Genomic DNA, 23,138 nt, shown 5'->3' with positions numbered 1-23,138 from the left:
TGAGTCGACAAGAACAAAAAAACAGATAGCAGTACTGATCGATGTCACACCTTAAAAGTGTTCTGAATTTAATAAAAAACAAAAACAAGAAAAAATATATAAACAAAATAGAATACCACGTGTTACCTCAGTCGGCAACATCGCAGACCCCAACATTGTATTTGTAGTCTTCTTACTTTCCATCTCTTCTGGTCGTGTCGTCGTCTCTCGCATTAGCAGCTATCAAGGGAATGCACACATGTTCACAAGTATAAAAATAAAATAAAACTCAAAAGGAAAACAGACCCCAACATTTTCTGCGAATATCAACATGTGACACCATCAACCCTCAACACACTAAAGTCCACATCTACAGCTACTGTCAAGGCTGTGTTCAGTCAATCATTTCACCCATCTTCCACAAGCCACAATCTGCTTTCCACTGTGTCAAACTCACAACTATCTTAACAGTGTTCAACTGGTATTTTCATAAAACGTTGCAAATTGCTCCCAACTGTCGTAAAACGCAGACATGCTCAAAACTAAATCTAAATATATCTCATGTTCTTTTGTTCATGACATCTGCCACACCTTCAGCTCTCCTTTGTGTGCATTGGGTAACAATTTCCTATGCCTTTGTTCTGCTGATATTTCCTTTTCTTTTGTTATATATTTTTTTCATCTTAGCACTTGTATCACACAAGAACAAAGTAGATGTGATATTATAAATGTTGCCCTCAAATAAAAAAAAAATAAAAAAAAGAGGAAATAACACTATCAGCAAACAAAGGTATAAAATTTGTTCACAAAGGAACTCAAAAGAAAGCTAAAATTGTTGATCGAGGTATGGTAGTAACAAGAACAAGGGATCAGTCAATATATTTTAAAGTTAGTTTTAGGAGTAACAGGGTTGGTTGGTTGGTTGGTTGTTTTTGTTTTACGGCATATCAACCCTTTTCGGGTTATTTAATGCCGAATCCAAAGATTTTGAAGAAATTTATTTTAATAGAATATTTGTTGTTTTCACGTCGGTTTCTATTTAACCCATAGTTAGGACCCTAACAGGTACTACCACTCCGGGTCAGAGTGGACCTGGGAGCAATGGTAATTAAAGGGTGGCTCCACACTCCCCAAAGCCCACAAGCTGGGGCCTCACCACTGGATATAGTTTAAGGTCATATCCAGGACCCCCATTTAGGGACTTTTACCCTCTGCAGGGGAGCAGTCGGCGTATTCTAATGCCCCACCGACAGGGCTAGGAGTGACAGGGAGTTTATCGCATTTAGCCATGAATCATAAGTATGTATGTCTTCACCTGAAATGCATTGGTTTAAAAGATCACCAATGTAAACAAGCACCAGTGATTTCTTCTGTGGTCTTGAACAATTTTATTTTGAACTTTTTTTTTTTTATTTTGCTTGTGTAATTTATGAAACCCACAGCAATATCGTCTGTGTGTGTGTGTGTGATAGAAAGAGAGAAAGTTTTTGTACGCAGTTAAACATACAAATGAGAATGAATAATATTGAATATAATATTTTATGACAGTTTTACAGCAGTTGGGGAATGGTTTACGGACAATCTTGCGTTTATGACAGTTCAGGACAGTTTTGAGTATCCTGTACTTCTATAAGGCCACCATTTGCCCATGTATGGAGTATTGTTGTCATATTTAGGCTGGTGCATCTGCTACTAGTCTCTCGCTCCTAGACAAGTTTCAAAAGAGAGTCTCCAACCTGATAGGTCCTGAACTGTCATCTAAACTTCAGCCTCTGTCCTATCGACGAAACGTTGCATCCCTCTGCCTGTTCTACAAGTATTATAACGGTGAATGCTCTGACGAACTGCAAGCACTTGTACCCCCCTCGACGTAAATACCCCCGACAAACCTGGCAAGCAGCTAAATCTCACCTCTTCACAGTAGAGATCCCAAGATGTAAGACAGCCATCTACCCCAGTAGTTTCTTCCCCAGAACCGCTAGACTTTGGAATTCCCTTCCAGGTTCCTGCTTTCCCAACTGTACTGACATGCAGAAGTTTAAGTGTAACGTGAACTGACATCTTGCTGCCCAACTCCCCACAGAGTACCCCTGTAGCTTATGTCTCTGATAGTAACCCCTTACATCAAAGTGACAATGTGCCTTGTTCAGATGTGGACCTGAGCACGTAGAAAGTTAATAGTGTCACATACACACACATACACACACACAGAACAACGGAGTTTGTGTATTTTCGTTTTGTTTTATACTTGTGAAACGTGTGTGCAAGTCCCGCTGCAGAATCGCCAAAGTGAGAGATGGCAAGACAACCAGAAGAGAAGACAAAAGACACAATGTTGATTTGATAAGAAACCATATTTTTATATTTAAAAGTTGAGGATCAGGCTTAATAAAATGAGTGAATTGAATAAAAATTGATTGCATATTGCTAGTTTAGTTGTTTTATGGCATATCAAACCTTTTTGGATTATTTAATGCCAAGTCCAATCATTTGGAAAAAATATTTTTTTACTTCAAATTCTTTATATTTTCAAATATTTATTCATGGTTTGATGTCATATTCATGTTTGCTTGTTTTATGGTGGAAAATTATTATTTCTTTTTTACTTTGTAGAACATGATCAAATATTACAAAGGAAAAGCAAAACAAACAATAAAGTTTGGAGCATTTAAGTCAGAAGGCCAATATCTTTGGACAGTTTGATCTCATATCATCAAGTGATTACATATGACAATGGTTTATGACAAGAAGTTGTTGACATTGGATTTAAAAACGACCATGTTGAAGTTTGCAGGAAAGTAATCATTTTTTTATACTGATCAAGTCCAGGAACTACTCAAGGATAAGGATTAATGATGAAGATTATGAAAGGATTGAAAATAATGGAATGAATAAAGTTTAATTACTTGGATAGTATCTGACAAGTATTTATAAATATTAGTTTTTAAGATGACCATGGTGCAATTTGCAAGGAAGCAAGCCCATGGTAATGTGTTCCATAGATTGATATTTTTATTATATCTATTACTATTCCTGCTATTAAGAATGCTATTCTACCACTGCTATTAAAGAAAGAGAGAAAAGGACAACTCTACATTCACTGCTACTACATATTATGTTCTACTACATGACATGGCATAATGTGCACACTCCATTAGTTTATGTGGTGCAGATGTGTTCACTATGTCACAGCTAGAGTAATGTATATGCGAGTTAAGAAAAAGGGGTGCATTTTAAATAGAGGCACAACTAACAATATGAAACCTATTTCAAAACAAACATATAGAAAAATCTTTTATAAACTTTTTGATGCATGTACCCATCACAGAATGATGTCATATTCCAAAAATCACGTAAATTGATCAAATAGTTTGTTTTTTTTAACTAAGAAAATCAAATTTTATGATAAAGCAAGACATTATGTTTGACCGTCATGTTTTATAAATAAGGTCACAACTCAATTTGAATTATGGAGATAAAAATCAGCCTCATAATGGCTACAATTTCCTATTAAAATCGCTAAAAAGCGTAAAAACATTTTCTATATAAAATTTTATCTATTTACATGATTTTTGAAAGATGACAAAATTTGATTTTCTTAGTTAAAAAAAGATTTTTAGAACTATTTGATCAATTTACATGATTATTAAAATATTATATCTTCGTTGCATAATAGGTACGTACACCATAAATATTTTTCTGCAAGTTAATATTTTTTTAAAGAGGTTTAATTCAGATGTTTGATATAAAAATCAAAATCTCTAACCTGACTGCACTGTTGTAACTGTTCATCATTGATAACAAGTTGAATGAATTTGAAGAATCGTAAAAGTTTTTCTTTCTGATACAGTGGTAAAACCAATGAATAGAGATGAAATGCCAACTTGGCTTTTGCCTCTTCCCCATGAAGAATCATCGTACAGATAGCCAAGTGGAAATCTACGTCCCACTCTGAAAGGAGAGTTTTCTCAAGGGTCTTATGCACATTTAGCACCGCTTCAAACAGATGGCGTTTCTCATCTATGGAAAGTGGTACGCAGAAACCTTCCCTCCGCAAGCCAGGCAGCTCCTGAGACGACGTGGCCACACAGTCCATGGCAGCAGACAAAAAGGCATCATGAGCCTTCTTACCGAACATGGGGGAGGTACACGTGTTGAATGTAGCCCCAAGATTTGTCCAACCTGACACGCTGGGAGTGCTCTCTATGTACAAGTGGGATAGGAAGCCATCAAGAATCGGTACATCCAAAATGCGTAGAAGTTCACAAAGCGCTACTTGTCTGAGTACATCGTCTTGGACTGAAAGAAAAAGATAACAAATTATTTCATTGCACTTTAAAAAAGATTAAATGTACCTATCATTTAACAAGAATATAGACATAATTTTCAACTAAATTTTTTTAAGTGCAATAATATGTACATCACATAAAATAAATCCAGGGTAATTTTTAGATTCAATTTAAATTAAATTTTTATATTTTACTTTGTAAAGTTTATAAAAATGAACTTTGAAAATTGGTAATCTTGTACGTTTAATTAAAAAAAAAAAAAAAAAAAAAAAAAAAATTGTTTAACCATTTTGATGCCTTGCAAGAAATACTTTTCTAATTTATATCTCATTTTTAAAATTAAATTTTACTTAATTTTTTAGTTTAAATTTTAAAAGATTAATGTTTTTGCATACCTGTCACAAGTTAAAATTATTTTTGTTTTAATATTCTACTTGGTTGAAAAAGTAATAAAAAATGATTAAAATCTGATACAAAATAAAAGAAAAACAAATCTAATCTTGTCTTTCCATCGTTCTTTTTTAGTTCGATTTTTCCTTTGTATTAATAATTTATTACTTTAGAGTTCGTTTCAGATTAATGGCCAGTGCCATAAATACCAAAGCAGTATTTAAAAAGTGTATGCAACATATTTCTACTAAAATTTATTGCAATTTGCTTATTGAAAAACTATATACAAAGAGGCACATATAATACTGGAAGCAAGGAGGCAAAGAAACATTGTCATCATTATATTCAGTATAATGTATTTTACATGCTGACATGTGCTGGAAAGTTTCTAGAAATTGACTTCCGAACTAACCCATCCCTGGTGAGATTTTTATTTAAGAAAATAAATGGATTAATATCAAACGCATTATATGTTTGATACGTAATGTATTAACAAAAAAATGTTGATGTGAACCTGATTTCTTGATGTTTAACTAGATGTAGAATGTAGAAAAATTTAAATTTAAATGTAATGTAAACATATTTTGAAATTTGAAATTACTGATGTTTTTTTTTCTTTTTCAGACAAGTTGATAACCACTGATTAACTTGTAAAAATTATGATTAATAATACAGTTAATAATTATTAGTTAATAATTATTATATACAGAGTTAATCAGTGTTTGTTTCTTAAAAGTTTTTTGTCCATACCTTCTAATCACAAAATAATTGCTAAAATATTCCTTAATTTTGGGATTGAGTTATACTTGAAAAAAAAAAACTTCATTCTTAATTGTTCTAATTAGGCATTATTTGCAAAGAACTCAAAGTGAACCATCTCTTTCTATGAGTCTATCAATCTCTTCCACTTGTATCTTGTTTGACTTCATGCTTTATTTTATATATTAGATTACACTAACTTCCATCTCTTTCAACAAAGCCAAGAATGAGAGGATTAGAATGGTTTATTATAAAAAAAAAGTGAATGTCATCACAAGTAATAATATTATTTAACCCATATCTGTAACACTGCACTGTAGATAACCTATTATGGATTTTATAAAAATATTTTTTCATATAATGTCTTGAATTAAAGTTTAAAATGCAAAAGTAAAGTATCATGCTTCAATTATGCTCTAAACAGAAACATTCATTTCGAATGTGTTTCTGTCATATTAAAGAATCTAATGTTGATTTTATGCGCCAAGTCTTTATGCTTGTGTGCTAATAAAACTTATCAAATGCACTTATAATGTTAGGCTGTATAATGTGCTAACTTTGGTCGAAATCGCCTGTTCCTCTTTTCATCAGATTTTTTTGATTATTGATAACAATCAGAAACATTCTGATACAAAACCTATCTAAGAACATTGCTAGATACATAAAGTACATTTGTGTGAAATTTAATAAAAATCGGTCCAGTCATTTTGGAAGCCATAGGGAATGAACACACACACACACACATACACAAACAATAGTAGAGCTAAAGATATATGATTACTGGTAGAGCAAATAAATATGACCCTGGTAAATTTAATCCTGAAAAATTGTATGCATCATTCAAAATTTGCATTTACACAATTAAGGCCTAATTAAAAATCCCGGCACTTGTACAGTTTAATCAAGATATTAAAAAGTGAAAATATCGAGGAGTATTTTTTTTTACAGTGGAAAAACACGTCTTTATGACAGCACGTTGAAGGCAGCCATCTGTTAATTTCTTGAACACGCCACGGGGGAGCTAACTCAGTTTAAAGTGCCGACACTTCCTCCCCATCTTTAACACTAGCTTTTCTTCCTAAAAATCAAACCTTTTGCTCTGTATCATAACAAATTGTTTTTTCACTGTAAAAAAAAAGAAAAAAAAAATACTTGATGAAATTAAGTGAACTTTTTTTTCCGGAGATCTTCAGTCCAAAACGGATACGTACAATATAACCTTTTTTTTCGATATTTTCATTTTTTAATGCCTTGATTAAACTGTACAAGTACCCCCCCCCCCAATATTTTAAAACCAAACTTGTAACTATGGAAATAAAAATAATCTTTTTAATGGTTATATACAGTCAAATATTAAAGAATAGAAAAGCTTCACATAAATAATACAGTACAAAATGTGCAGAATTGTTATAAAACTAAAAAAATAATAGTTTGGTTGTAAATAATTATATGGATTTAAAATAGTGGCATTAAATTGTAGATTTTTACAAAAATATTAAATTCATTAATTAAATTTAGCATTTATATTAAAATTTACATCAATATAGCTGGATTTGCCTGCTCGCTACCTTTTTGCGAAACTTGCTATATAAAATATTTAAAACGAGAAATGTAAATAATAAACATTTCATAACTTTGTTTTAAACACAAAACACAAGTGTCACATTTATTCAAATAAACATCAATATTTTGATAATTTCGATACAAACTTATTTTTTCACAGTCATGGACATTTGAAGCAGGTAAATAGTGTTAATCACTTCATGCAATGTTCCGCTTATGCATACTTACCTTGCATTGGAGCTTTACATCTGTCCTTTGCAAGGGGGGTATTCTGACAAAGCTGAATTGATCCAGTGCTTCGAACTCGCATGATTGGAGGTCGTGGACTTGGTTCCTCTGGGTTAAAAATGATACTTGGATCCATGGATTTTCGTCGGGGTACGGGCCTGTAAATTAAAACGCATATTTAATGCATTGACTCATTTCATCATACATTTATTCATTTCATGATACATTAACTCATAATAAGCAAAACAATTCAGGTTTGGTTCAATTCATTATGTAATATTTTATTCACATAACTAGTTTTTGATTATGTAAATTTGTGCATATATAATTAGGTACAGTTTCATGGTTGCCCAGAAAGACTTTCAAGAAATTTGCAAAGAAACATTTTCCAGAAATCTATTCACCAATATTTTCCAGAAATTTATCTAGAAATATCCGGGAATATTAAAATAACTAGACTTTTTAACTTGTTAAAAATGAGTAAAAGTCAGAGCATGTTGACTTACAAAGAGTGCTTTATACCAAATTGATGGTTGAATATGATTAAATTTGTGCTCATTTTTGCATTAAATACTAATCCTCTTACTGTGCATTGAATCGATACCATAATACTTAATTCGTTGCACCTTATCATAAGAAAGTTCCATACAAAAGTTTCAGCCGGATTGGTCCAGTAGTTTCCAAAAAAATGTGAAATTGACAGACAAACTAAGAGAAATATAATATAAATTAAAAATTAAAAGCATTTAGAAGATTCAAAAAATAATTTTTTCTTGTAATCTGAAATTTTTCAAAATAAACCACCTTCTTCAGATAACCAAAATTATGTCATGCTTTTTTAATTTTTTAAAATTTTAATTTGTCGATGTTAAGTTGGTGTGATGGTTGCTGGTTAGCAATTCAAATCCTATTTTTTTTCGAACACAATGTATGCAGCATGCTGTGATATGAAGATGTATATTGTTAATTTAAAATCGCTGATAAATGTGTGATATTAAAATAATTTTTATATATAATCTTTATAGCGGAAGACTCAGTGCTTATACAGTATGGAGCACAGAGGAAAATGACATTCAAAGTAAAAATTATTCAAAAATTATCAAGCAGTGACAAGGCAAATCAGTTCTTTTGCTTTTTTTTCTCTCACACTTATATTTCCGTTGCGCATGCATTTTAAAAAAAAAATTTTATTACATTTTTCTGATCATTTTTTTTTTTATTTAACAATCATTGAAAAGTTTCTTTAATATTATTTTAATTAAGAATAATTAAAATTCATTTTATTTTTTAAAAGAATTATTGAAAACATTTTTTGCTCTCTTTTTTTAAAGAATTATTGAAAACACTTTAAAATCTTTTTAAACTATTTTGGGAATATTATGTATTTGATACATTTTTTATGTTTGAAATTTTGTTTTGATTTCAATAATTTTATTTTTTACTTTCATAAAACATTTATTATATAAATTCAAATAAAAAACTTATTTTTAAAATTTAAAAAAAAAAACATTTCTATAATTTTATAAACATTTATTATAGAATTTTTCAAATAAAATAAAAACATTTTTTAATTTTGTTATTAAAAGTGCAAGTAAAGAGTAATTGTGTTATTTTTATCTGTATAATTTTGTTAATTTTTATTGTATATTTTTCAATAATTTCCATTTCTTATATTTTATTTCAATATTGTCATTTCTTGACAATAGAAATACTAAAGAACAATAAAAGAGAAAGGACTGATTTGCCTTGTCACCGTTGAAGTTAGGAAGTACGTTGGCTGACTATAATCACACATTTTTTACAGATTTGCCATTAATAAGAGTGGAAATTCCATAAATCAGTGAGAGAGAAGTCAGTCTGACATTTAATCAAGCAATAATGAATGGCAGATTGGCAAATTATAAAATCTCGTATTTATCTATAAGTAAAATTCTACTTGCTAATTTTTTCTAATTTTTGGTAAGGCTACTTATTTTTGCTTTATATGTAAGTAGAGCGGTGGCCCTTGATATATCTAAGGCTTTTGACAGGGTATGGCACGATGGTCTTCTAAGGAAAATTAGATCATATGGAATCACTGGAAGAATTCATAATGTAATTAAATCCTTCTTATGTAATAGAAAAATCAAAGTTGTCCTCGACGGTCGTACATCTAAACAATATGACATAAATGCAGGAGTACCTCAGGGGTCTATCCTTGGACCTCTATTATTCCTGATATTCATAAATGACCTCCCTGATAAAATTGTTTCGGAGATGGGTATATTTGCCGATGACACCACTCTCTATAACAGATATGAGGGGAAAACAAATGAACACATATCCAAGGAAATGGCAGAAACACTAGAGGATGACCTCCAATCTGTAGTGGAATGGGGACAAAAATGGTTGGTTACATTCAATGCTGCTAAGACTAAGCTTGTTTCTTTCAATAACTACAAGAAACCTTCTCTACCACCAATAGCAATGGCCAAGAACACATTGCCTGGAAGTACTTCTTTTAAACTCCTCAGCCTAACGTTTACAGGGAATATGAACTGGAATAGATACATTGAGAGCATTGCCAAGGCTGCTGCAAGGAAGTTGGCTCCCTCTACCGTGCTAGAAAACTACTTACGCCTGACAGTATCCTATACCTCTATAAGGCCACCATTCGCCCATGTATGGAGTACTGTTGTCACATCTGGGCTGGTGCATCTGCTGCTTGTCTCTCGCTCCTGGACAGGGTTCAAAAGAGAGTCGCCAACCTGATAGGTCCTGAACTGTCATCTAGGCTTCAGCCTCTGTCCCATCAACGAGATGTTGCATCCCTCTGCCTGTTCTACAAATACTTTAATGGTGAATGCTCTGACGAACTGCAAACACTTGTACCTCCCCGACGTAACTACCCCCGATAAGCTACTAAGTCTCATCCCTTTACAGTAGAGATCCCTAGGTGCAAGAAAGCCTTTTACTCCAATAGTTTCTTCCCCAGAACTGCGGGTCTTTGGAACTCCCTTCCAGGATTCTGCTTTCATAACTGCACTGATATGCAGAAGTTCAAGTGTAATGTTAGCAAACATCTTTCTACTCATCTCCCTTCATAATGGCCCTGCTAATTAAGTCCCTGATAGTAGCCCCCTGCTTCAAAGTGGCACTGTGCCTTGTTTGGGGTAAAAATTGAATAATAAAAAAAGTATATTGAATACTTTTTACTTGGAATGCATTCTTTTAATCATTTTTTTATCTTTAAATAATAGTTTGAAATAGTCATTCAGCACTAAGCATACTTATTGAAAATATTTGAATAACTAAATATTCAAAGGAAATCCATCTATTTTGTTGTTCTTAGATGTTCAATTCTAAAAAAACAGATTTACATAGAAACCATGGAAATATCTACATAATGCATATCTGATATTGTTGTCATTGTTATAACTATTATCACTAGCACTATGATCATCATACTACTTACCAAGTTTTCATCTTTGTTCATTTTTACTAAGGCTACCACTAACAGAAAAAAATATCTTTTACTAACTGGAAATTCTACAGTTGCATTTCTCGTCGATCTGCATAATTCATTTTTAATGATAGAATGTTGTTTGACATATTACATATATGAAAAGTTTAATTATAATGAAAAAATTGCTTCGCTGTAAGAATTATCAGCTAGTTTTTTTTTATTTTAAATAAATAAAACAAATTTCAATTTAAAATATTTATTTTGCATTGCCTTTTCAGTTATTGAATAATCCCATGTTTTAAAAAAAAAAAACAGATGAATGTCCAACATACAAATGATTCACACTGTTTAAGTGCCCAAGATTCTCTGAAAGAATGTTATTACGAAAAAATTTCAGATTAAATAAAAATATTACCTTGCATTGTAAAAATATCTCATTTACAATTATTTTAATATTTCAAACTTATCAATGTTTCTAAGTGAAGAATATATCTTTTCATATCAGTGAATGAATTTTTCTTTTTTTTAATTTTAAAAGGAAAGAAAAAAACTTGCCCAGTCTCCATACTGTTATCATTTTCTCCATCGCTATCATCCAAAGAAGAGATGGAAGTATTTGGGCAAGCAGGAACAGTCGAAGGAAGAGGAGCACTTGAAACAGGACTGAAACGATAAAGTTTGCTAGCACTGTCTTCAAACATAGGCTTTTTATATGCACCACCATAACTGTGTCGACTTGGAGGGGGAACTGGTTCAAAGACTTTCTTCTCCAACATCGTCTGACAAACCTAAAAATAAATCAAATTTAAATTTAAGTAACCAATAGAAAAAAAAACCCAAAAAAAAACGAAACTGAGATGAATTTCCATTACGAGTTAGAAATTAAGCTGATGTGTGCAGAAAGTTGCATCATGGCAGGAAGTTAACATGGCAAAGAGGACAATAAAAGCTTTCTCGAGTGTCAATGAATTGAGCGAACAAATAACTTCAGGCTTTTCTATCGCAGATGGTTGAAAAAAGATTAATAGCATGCAATTGTATGGATAAACTTGATGTAAAAAAAAAAAAAAGATAGAAAGACAGAGAAAATATAACTCAGAAGAAATAATGGAGGTACAAAGAAAAACTTTTGGAAATTAATTTCAATATAATAAAAAGGGATGTAAGTGGTTAATGGTAAAAAAAAAAGCTGAAGTTCCCGATTAGGTATGATGTGAAATTTGACATAAGACCACTCATTTCCATGCCATTTTGGATTTTTAGGGTTGTTAATTCCCCAGAGTTTTTTTGCTATGGGAGATAAACTTTGTGCATTTTTTTTTTTTGAGGGAGAAGGTGCATGATAAAATGTTAGTAAAAAAACAAAAAATTAAAAAACAAAAAAAGTGCTTATATTACCACTAATCCTAGATCAGAGTGGTAAATCCACTAAAATAAATTTTTTTAAAAAACCCTAGCATTAACCTTGAGTCTGAGTGAAAAGTGTCCTCCTCCAAAAAAGAAAGGAAATTGTAAAACGATTGTAAAAGGTTTTATTTTGTATAGAAAAAAAAATATTAAAGTGTTAGAATGGACCAAAAATGGAGGATCACTTTATGCTAAATTTATATGTGAAACTAATTGCAGTAAAAAAAAAAAAATGCACACTAAATGGTCAAGTTTACAAAAACTGTACCCATGTTACTCATTGTGTTGTTTTATAATGATCCTTTCATTAGTTAAAGAAAATATCCTGTGTGTGTGGTTAGGCAGTAAAATAATAGAACTTCTGTTTAATTATCTTTTTTTATTTCTTCAATTTTTCTTATCTTTTTTGTGTGAAAATAAAAAAATGAATGCAAGTTCCATAAGTGTCATGAACGTTTTTGATTCTATATCCATTCATCATCAGAAGAAGAAAAATGTCTCAAGGCTGAAATAATGAGAAAACAAGCAATTGCATGGAGAAATAATGCACAAAAAGGTGAAAAATTAATAAAACAACTCACCTTGACTGCGTTTTCCCGTGTTAAATTCACACTGAACGTCTCCTTGTCGGCCGAAAGGTATTGATACACTGTTTCCACAGCGGAACAACCCGTGAAGCAATTGCTGTAATAGCGCATTATGTGACGACGACGTTTGACTTCGACAGTTGCTTTCAAATGACTAACAATTTCATTCCAAATCTGAGTGGCACGAAAAGGAGCTGCAAAGAATTAAAAAATAAATAAATAAATAATCAAAGAAATTCAAACTGTAATGCTTTGTGGTCTCTTGCTCACCAGCAAAAGCAAATGTAGACCCTGCAAATATCAGTTGTGTGTGTGTGTGTGTGGGTGTGACACTAACCTTTTGAACACGCATCCACATCCAGTCTGTCATGGTTGTGTTCGTCAGTTGACATCAGCTCATTTCGATGTGCTCTAAACCACAACATTCGACTATGTCCAATTGGAAACTCTCCTCAACTGTCATCAACTATCACAAACCCAAGAATGTCCGCAACTATCGCAAAACTCACCACCACATCTAAAACTTTAAAATACGTTATTCCCATTACCGCCACAATCCGACTAATAATCCCATTTTAACTTTCTTTTGTGTTCATTATAAACAGCTTCATTTCCATTGTTCTGCTGATAAACTTGTTTTGTCTTATTTTTGTTATTGTTTTTATTTTTTTTCACTCCCTTACACATGGAGAGAGGTAATATCGATAGTATTTCATAATCGGCAAGTGCACACCTCCGTTAATGCTCATCATTACCCCCTCCCTACTTGAACTTCAAATCTTATTCTAAATGTTCACATCATGGAGACTGTTCTCGGCAAAAAATCATCTTCCAACCATCACTGCAAAGAACTTTCTTTTCTTCCTCTGTACAAGAAACCAAATGGAATTTCCACAAAAATTTCCACTAAGTTTCTTTCCAAGAACATCTTTGAAACACATTGCCACTGAAACGCTTCCCTGAAAAATTTTCCAAACAAAGAAATCTATTATAGAAATCACTTTTTTTTTTAAATTTATTTTATTTATTTTACAAGGGAGTTACCACTTATCCAGGCACAGAGCCCACTCAAGGATAAGGGCTAATGAGTGCACGTAGTAATTGTTTAGTGGTGGAAATTGGGTATAATTTGGTTATTTAAGGGGGTGACTCAACAAGAACTTGTTTACATTGGACTTAAAGACGACCATGTTGTAGTCAGCTGGTAAGCAATTCAGTGGAACAGTTCCACAAGCAAGCAGTTCTAAGAAAAAATAGAATTTGCATTTAGTTTTAGGCAATGATAGAAAGTTGGGACAATTGTTGAAAGTGATTGTGGCGTGCTTTTAGTGAAAGTTATGCAGGAGGGGGCCATAGACTGAAGCTCAGATGAGCAACTGCTATGAAAACAGCAATAGATCAGAGACACACTTGCAACATGTTTTCTGTGAGAAAGATGTTGCCGGGAGGAGAAAAGGACATCTCCTACTAGGCTTCAAAGCCGATTTTGAACTTTGTCAAGGCAGAATAGGACGCACTAAGCAGCACTTCTTCAGATGTGGCAACAGTACTCCATTTTAGGACATATTTAGCTCTTGTACAGAAAGACTGCATTGGGAATGAGATACCTTCTAGAACAATAAAAGGACGCAACCATTTTTTCCAGTGACTTTCGCAACAGATTTGATGTAGGTTTTCCATTTCAGATTAAGAAGGGTCAGACCCAGAAGCTTATCAAAGTAAAGAGGTTCTTCAAGATGAGAGCGATTCATATCAGTTAGGACTAAGTGTGGGTTAGAGCATAAGTGATGAAAAGATAGAAGCTTGGTTTTGGATGCATTAAAATTAACCAGCCACCTTTTGCCCCATTGCACCACATACTCATGATTGGAGAAGAGAGACTCAGAGAGATTTTGGTTGTCACTGGTCTTTGAAGTATTGCCATAAATGGTAGTGTCAGCTGTATATAGGTTGACAAATGAATGTGATTTGAAAGATCATTGATGAAGATAGTTGGGCCCAGGAGTGATCTCTGAGGCATGCCAGTACTGATATTTTGAGCTTCGGACTTTTACCCATCGATAACTATTTTGATAAACCTATCAAAGAGAGAAGATTCGATAATTTAGAAGACATTTTCAGATATTCCATAGCTGAAAATCTTGTGAAGTAGACCTTTATGCCAAACTCTATCAAATGCCTTTGATATGTCACGAGCTATTGCTCTAGAGAGGAAATAGTTTCATTGATCCTATGCAAGATTACAGACAGTTCATCAGTTGTAGATCTCATAGAATGAAAACTATATTGCTTGTCAGCAAGTAGGTTATTTTTGCTGAAATGGTTGGCAATTTCTATATTTAACATTGATTCTAGCAACTTGTTTATGACACACAGAAGGCTAATTGATTTCTATGAGATGCTGAACATCGATCTTCAGTATTTTTAAATATTGGACAGACTAATGAGGTTTTCTAAGGTGCTGGGAAGCATTTAGCTACCTCAACGAAAACAAAATGGAGCTTCTTCCCAGCTGACTATAACGTGGTCCTTTTGAAGTCTAATGTAATTAAGTTCTTGTTGAGGCATCTTAAATAATTAAATTGTACCCCAGTTCCACCACTACTGATCATCACAGTGTAGTCTCACCGGTCACCTGACACTTTAATTCTTATCCTTGAGTGGTCTTTAAGCAGTGAAACCCTCTGATATGGTTGCCATATGCATTAAAGTCATGCTTGTGCAGAGGTTCTTGTCAGGACAGCCTGACATGGAGGATATTTCACCCTACAATTAAACCCTGACAAACTATTAAAAACTAGCAGGACCTGTGGAAATTCCATGAAATGAGAAATATTTAATCAACAAATATTTTGATAAAATTGACAGTGCAAAAAGTTGTTTTTTTTATTGGACAGAAAAACCAACATGCAGCAAATATGTTTATAAAACTATGAAAATAGTGTCCATTATATTTCAAATATAGAACTGACCCAAATCAAATAAATTAATAATCTATATATATAAAAGCGAAAATGTATGTATGTATGTATGTATGTATATTTGTGTGTATGTTTGGATGTCTGCTAAAAACTTTCGACAGATGCGACGAAAATTCACAAACTCGGTATCAAATCGAAGCTCCATCCTTTGCTCGAAAAATATCGAAAAATTGGCCAAAAACGTTAACTTTTTCACCCCGAAATCGATAATTTTCGACAGGGTGGGGTGGGGGGGTCAACAAAAACGGTCCTCTCGTGACAATGACCGATTCTACGCATGCATCAGATGACGTTGTGACCTGATTTACTTTAAATAGTTGAAAAACCAAACAAATTTTGTGAACGTCGCCTTAGCTCAGTTGGTTAAGGCCTTGGTTCATTATCTAGATGTTTTGGGTTCGAATCGTGATGTGAGATGGGTTGGGTTTTTTTTCGATTTTTAAAATTTTAATATCGAAACAGGCTTATTTAAGCCATTTTTCACGCGTTCGTTTTTCTGTTTTCATCATTCGTTTGCCTTACGTTATTTTTTTTTGTGTTTTTTTTCCCGCTTAGTGTTAACGTTGTTTTCTTTTTTACTTCGCTTATAACAAACAAACCTACGTCGTCGTTGTAACGCTCGATGACTTCCGGCCGCGCACCTGTCAATTTGGTTCTTAAATAAATTCAAACATCTTTCACTAACTCATTCTGGCTGGCCGATTTGATTTTCAAACTTCGCCTCAGGGCTTCGGGTTCGAACCCCCCCCCCCTCCGGTTCTTTTTTATTTAACACCACACACACCTCCAAACACTCGGGCATCGCCGGGTACCCCCCGCTAGTTACTAATAAATACTCAGAAAGAAATATTGTGCTACATAGTTCAATACAAATAATAAAATTACATTGTAAGAGACAATCTTTAATTTACTTGTTCAATCCAGCACCTCTTGGCAGACAATGTTTATTTTTTTGCCGTTTCTTTCGAATATTCCTTTTCTTTACATAACATTTCCTGGGGCTAACACTTGATTTTTGAGAATTTACATAAAATGAAAACACGTTTGAATTTAGATAATGTAAAGGACTCACTTATTGTCCAGATTATAAAATGTCCATAAGAGCTTCCTCCTATAGAAAGGTCCAGGAAAATGTAAGAAAGAGATAAGAGGAGGTGGAGAGGATAATTGTCCATGGACAAAAGGAAACAGCTGGAAAACTTTTTGAGTGGAACAGACACATTTAAAAAATGAAAAGAGATAACCAATATCACTTGGTAAAGTCGAGGATGGAGAGTTACAATTTAAATGTAGGAGGGGGGGGGCTATGAAAATGTGCAACATAATTGCTATTATTATTATCATCATTAGTAGTAGTAATAGTAGTAGTAGCAGGAAGAAGAAGAAAAAAAGGGGCGGAGGAGGAGGAGGACAAGGAACCAACTCAAGATACCTATATAATAATTAGACATGTCGAAAGACGGAGTACCGATGTCATATGTGGAGAGGTACCGTTCTGAGCATTCTTTCCCAATTTGACATAAAATTACAAACAATTAGAACAAACTAACACGTTTATTTATAGTATAATTGAATAATCCTGTGAAATCAAATAAAGTTTGAAAGTAATTTTGCTCAAATCATTAAACTACTTGTTAATAATAATATATTAGAATAGCAACAAATTTAGTTTGAATAACATTTAAGAAGTTGGATATAAGAGAAATAAAACAACAATGTAGGCATCCGCAGGAATTTGACAGAAAGTTCCCTTTGGATAGTAATCACATAAGATGACTACAACGATGGCTAAAATTGTCACGAATGTATGAAAATGAGCACCATAATTATTATTAGTAGTAGTAGTCGCCATAGAAGTAGTGGAAAGAAGAAAGAAAGGAGGTGGAAGCAGCTGAGTTCTATTTTCTGCTCAGTATCATTCTCCATTCCTCCTGATACTTCATTAAAACTCCGATGACTTTGGAGTAGCAATTGAAAATAGAGATGACCACAAGCCAGAGACTGAGGTTGTTGGTGGCACTGATTAGTTTAAAACTGTCTTTTTGAGGCAGTTCTTCACCATGTAACCTTATTCTGGCAAAGCAAGCAGTACAGGCAACAGCCTTCTACAAAGAAGGTTGTTGTCTGCAGTACTGCCCTTATACAAAATGACTATCACATCCCAGGTTTTGTGCATCAGCACTGCTGAAATTATGTTAAAGCCTTCCCTCTTCAACCTCATAGTAACCCTATAGTCAGCCATATGGATTCCACTTCTAGACTATAACTGGGTCCACTTGCTCCACATCCACAAACTAGCTAAATTATGCTACCAAGTAATCTGCACACAGCTTAGTTGCGGCATTATAAACATGAACACCTCCTACTCCAGTACTCAGGCTGTAGCTTGACTCTCCTGCTCCTCACTTCTTTTCGAGAAAGTCATTCTGTTTCAGCCTTTGAAAAGACGTGATAAAATTTCTCTGGTAGATGGAAGTTGCCAGAATGTTCAGTTTCTGCAAGGGCTTCACCATGTCCTTTCTGAGGACCAATAAAAGATTTTCCTTGAAGTCTGACGTAATGAGATAAAACTTGTCCTCAATCATCTTCCACGAACCAAGTGCAGGTTGCAGTACATTCCCTTTGATGCACTGCTTTAAACAGAATATTGCTTTGCGAACATCTTTTTGTTGTTCCTCCTTCATGTGAAGTCTATCAATGTTGATCATAACGCTGGGGCCACACTGGCTACTGAAGGAACAGCCTCTCTAGTGGGGAGCCCAGAGGGAGTTTAAAGTAGAAAGAATTGCCACATTGCGTGATACCACTCCTTTTTCAACTTTCTCACTGAGGGAGCTCGGCTTGTTGATGATATCAACATTTTTCGGAGGAGGGGAAGTGTAAGAGACTACATCATATGGTGCATCACTGCATTGCATAATACTGTTCCCGTTTTCTTTTCTGTTCACTTGCTAGGGGATCTGGCTTCTGGTAATGAAGCTTAGCTGGCTGGGAAAGCCTTGTGATTCCTTTATGTTGTTATTGTTAGTGATGGTGGCAGCTTCCTTTTCTCATCCTCCTCCTTATTCTTCCATTTTTCTTGGTTTGAAGTTATACAACACATTGATCTTAGCCAAAAGACCAAAGAACCATGAAGATAATGTTTTCAGCAGTAACCATTTTTAAATGAATAAAAAAATTAAAAAAACAAAAAAGCAAATCGGAAATCTATTATATTATCTTTTAATGAGATTGGATAGTGTAGTATTGGTTCTATTGTGATAAGACCATCTATCTAGGAATTACCACTTCGTTTTTAAGAAGTGCGAAGAATCCTTTTAAGTAATACATAAATACATCATCTTTTTGGGAAGAGGATAATGTAGTATCTGTTTTGTTGGCATTATACCAAACTCACCCTTCCTTTTATGAGGGGGGAGGGGGTCATCCCAAATTTTAGCTTCACTTCTTTTTAGAAAGGATAGTATTGTTATGATGCAGCACTAATAGACATTACCGCCATTTTGAAGGAGGAGGCAATGTAGTATGTTTGTTCACATGACATCTCTCTAGGCATTACCACCTCTCTGGGGGTTAGTGTAGCATATTCTCATTCATCATGATACATTTCTTCTATCTTAGGAAAGGAGAGACATTCCTCATGACATCATACATCCAAAATTACCTCCTCTGCGTATGTGGAGGATAGTGTAGTATCTGTTTTATTGTCATTATATCACCTTTTTAGGTATTAACTCCTTTTTGAAGAAAAGGAAATAGTTTTTGTTTGCCATGACTATCCTCTGTCATTACCTCCTCCTTAGAGGAGTAAATGTAGCACACGTTCGTTCACTATGATACTACCTATCCTTCCTTCAAGGCTAGAAAAGATATGGCCTGAAGTGTGCTAGTATATACACACACACACTTATATACATAGTAATAAAATGGTAAGGTAAAATTATCTAGATAAAAGCTCCACCCTTTCTTACCCTTTCTGTAACCCTTACTGATTTGATAATGCAATAAAGTCTTTATGTAACTTTACTCTACATCTTAACATATTCTCTCTCTCTCTCTATATATATATATATGAGAGAGAGAGAGAGAGAGAGAGAGAATATCGCCATGTCTCCTCCCAAACAAAAAACAATATCCATGTAAAATGTCCGTTAAATGATACATGACTTTCAAAAAAAGTGTGCCAATGAACACAAACCACAAAGACATTCCAATCAGTTACAAGTCAGACTTAAATTCAAACCAGAAGGGAATCAAGAAGAGGGGAGTGTGTGGAATTGAGAATCATTCTCTTCCACCCCAATCCCTCCACACACATAAAGGTTAAATCAACTTAAAATATTTATGAATTCTTGGTCAGCTAATTTATTCAAATCTTAAGAGTTTGAATCTAGTTATAAAAAAAAAAAAAAACATCAAACCATTCATTCTAATGTGATTATCTTCTACACTATATAACAGATATGTATAGACACACATAAAGACATTCGGAACCTATTTAAAGAACACTGCCAGATACATACAGTACATTTGTACGAAATTTCATTAAAAAAATCGGCCCAGCTGTTTTGGAGTCCATTGGAAACGAACTCACAAAGTTCCTTTTATATAATAATAGAGAAGATATATAATATATACACATTTCATCATAGGAAAATTTTTCCAACGAACAAGGAATGGGAGAACTCATTTTTAACCAATTCACTAATGTCTTTGATATTTTTTAACATCCGGCAGCATTTGGGGGGGGGGGCAGCTCCAATCCCAATAATCAAAAAAAAAAATTTAATTTTCAGACATTTAAACCAGAAAAAAAAATAAATAAATAAATGGATAAAAAATAAATATACAACAAATAAATGTTACCAAAGGCAAATTAAATTACTCCTCTACCTACCTGGATAAAATTTTTGTTTTAACTTATTTGAAAATGTTTTTTACTTAAAAGTACAACTAGTATAAAGCTTGTAGAGTTAGATTGAAAAATTTTTTTTTTTTTTAAATGACGACCTCAAAGTCAGTCGAGCATAGATAATCACTCAAAAATCGAAAATTACACAATTGATCACATTGAATGTGTTTCTTTCAATATTTTGTTTTTAATTTTCGAGGGATTATCAGGGCTCAACTAGTATCTGGGTAAGTCCATTTATTTCTGAAATGGCTAGATCGGCCTACACCATAACAATTGTTTCTTGTTCCATTTTTTAAAAAAAAACTTTGCTAGTACAACACGACAATCCTCACCCCACCCCAAATAAAGAGGAGGTAATGCCTGGTGGGATGGTATCATGTCAACAGATAATACACTAACACTGTTCGTTGAGCATTAGTACGTTAATCTGAAATAATACAGTAAATTTAATTGACAATTAATAGGAGTAATAGTATAATTTCGACTTCAGATACCAAATATCCATAAGTAATCGATTTGTTAGACATAATTCTCAAATTGGATGACAGTAGCTATGTTTCTGTATTGTTAACTACCTGAAACTGACTGACATCGGGTGAATACTGACAGATCAGTCTAAATATAGAGTGTAAATTTTGACCAGCCTCATTTACTTTTCTCCACAAATAATTTACTACTAATCGCCTATTGTGCCCCTACCAGGGAATGCTGACAGCACGTCTCAGGTATTTTTTTTTTTAGGCTAGTGCACTTATCCTAATGAGCTGGTTACTCAAAAGCACACCTGATCATAATATGTAGAGAAAAACAAAACAGAAATGGAGATAAGGGGGGGGGGATTACGTTTTAGTTCAATTTTTAGAAATCTTATATTTAATTGGATGAAATGTTTGCATTTCCAGTGTAAGCATAAACATTTATGATTTTTTTCTCTACTAATAACAAATTTTGTATTGAGAGGTGTGTATATAACTATTAGCAGGTTGTCTGGTCATAAAATATGCTTAAATATGATATTTTAATCCATGCAGATTTTGTATTTATTATTACAGAGCCAATTGTCTATTGAATATTATATTGTACCTAATGTATAGTAATGATTTCAAAGGCTGGAAAAAAATGAATTAGTGGCCATCAATTAAAATCGAAACTAAAACATTTAGCACTCCAGCCTTTTTCACTACTATTTCAGCTGTTTGACAGATAAGGTTAAAAAGTAAGCGGCTTCAAGCTTTGAATGTATATTTGTGCATGTGCAGAAATAATAGATTTTATCGACTTACTCCTTTCAAGGTCAACTGTTTATTTCTTTTTTTTTTTTTTTAACAATTTTGATCCCCACCAGCTATTTTACCACGTTCAAATTCCCTAATATATTAAGTTTCAAAAGTTTAGAAAGGGGTTTGGTAGAGACATTCTGCAAACACACACTTGACCTCATCTGTGTGTGTATATATATATATATATATATATATATATACACACACACACACTAGCAGGCCGCTCGGCATTGCCCGGTCGTAAAATATGCATAAATATTATATTTCAATTAATTTAGATTTCTTATTATAAATAGAAATGCTGTAGGTATTAAACATAACGTTGAATTTCTTTAAAAAAAAAAAAAAAATGAAGTAAAACAAAAAAAACGGAAAGAAACTGAGACATGTGCATGCGAGTATTGTTTTTTCTAAACAGTTCACTTATTGTCAGCAAAAAAAAAAAAAAAAAAAATTCTTGAAACCGAAACCAAAGCCTAAAGACAGTGAGTTAAGTACAATAACCATTAGGCCAGCTTGACACAATCTTTAAAAAAGTGCTTTTAAACCTACTTATTCTTAACACAAGGAATTTGTCATTTGAACGATTCAGGCATACGCATTTGTGAAACAGCAAACAAATAAAAATAGGATAACCCCCCCCCCCTCCACACACAACACACCAATTTTTCAATTTTGACCTCCTTAGCAGTCCTTTTTTCCGGATGAAAACCGATTAAAAAGTTTTCCACATGTTTGAATACCCTATATACCAAATTTCAAGTCTGTAAATCAAAAATTTGTTGAGTATATGGTTGAGAAGCGTCCTCTCACACACACAAACATTCTTACTTTTATAGATATATAGAAGATATGTATATGTTCGTGTGCTTAAACTTTATCATCCTAAATGCTATGCAATTATGCACAATATGCATAAATAGAATTTAGTGCAAACCAATCATCCAATAAGAAACCAAAAAAAAAAAAAAGATGAATTAATTAATAAAAGTTAGTTTTTCAAAGAATATGCAAATAACGTTAACTAAACGGTCGGTCGAAAGGTTCCTCGAGGTTTGTTTTTTTATTCGAATTATTTCTTACTTATATATAATCTTTTTTAAGGTTTTTAGTCGAATAGTCTTTTGACAATTTTTTTTTCTCCCGTCTATTTCTTTTCTCATTAATCTTGTCTGTAATTTTAATAATAACTCCACTTATCCTTTTGAAAACTAATAAAATTAGTTCATCTTTAATCACTCACTTATCCATAGCTGAGTATATTAAGAAGTTTGTTTGAATAATGTTTTAAATAGAAAAAGTAGGCTTTTAATAT

At 33.1% G+C, this 23,138-nt stretch overlaps 1 protein-coding gene across 1 annotated transcript in view; it reads right to left on the bottom strand.

The window, feature by feature from the left end:
• The window catches only part of LOC145286232 (DEP domain-containing protein 7-like), a 63,745-nt gene that overhangs the window by 2,848 nt on the left and 37,759 nt on the right, over positions 1–23,138 (bottom strand). The window contains exons 2-5 of the mRNA XM_080135052.1: positions 12,642–12,841; positions 11,209–11,441; positions 7,209–7,366; positions 3,746–4,278 (exon numbers count right to left, since the gene is read on the bottom strand). Of these exons, the coding sequence (XP_079991178.1) occupies positions 3,746–4,278; positions 7,209–7,366; positions 11,209–11,441; positions 12,642–12,841 (1,124 nt within the window). The remainder of the gene's footprint in view (positions 1–3,745; positions 4,279–7,208; positions 7,367–11,208; positions 11,442–12,641; positions 12,842–23,138) is intronic.

Source organism: Euprymna scolopes, chromosome 10 (assembly GCF_053919585.1).
Source record: "Euprymna scolopes isolate OS-2025 chromosome 10, ASM5391958v1, whole genome shotgun sequence".
Taxonomy (NCBI): domain Eukaryota; kingdom Metazoa; phylum Mollusca; class Cephalopoda; order Sepiida; family Sepiolidae; genus Euprymna; species Euprymna scolopes.
The sequence above is the reverse complement of the archived record's forward strand: the minus strand, read 5'-3'. Positions and strand labels throughout refer to the sequence as shown.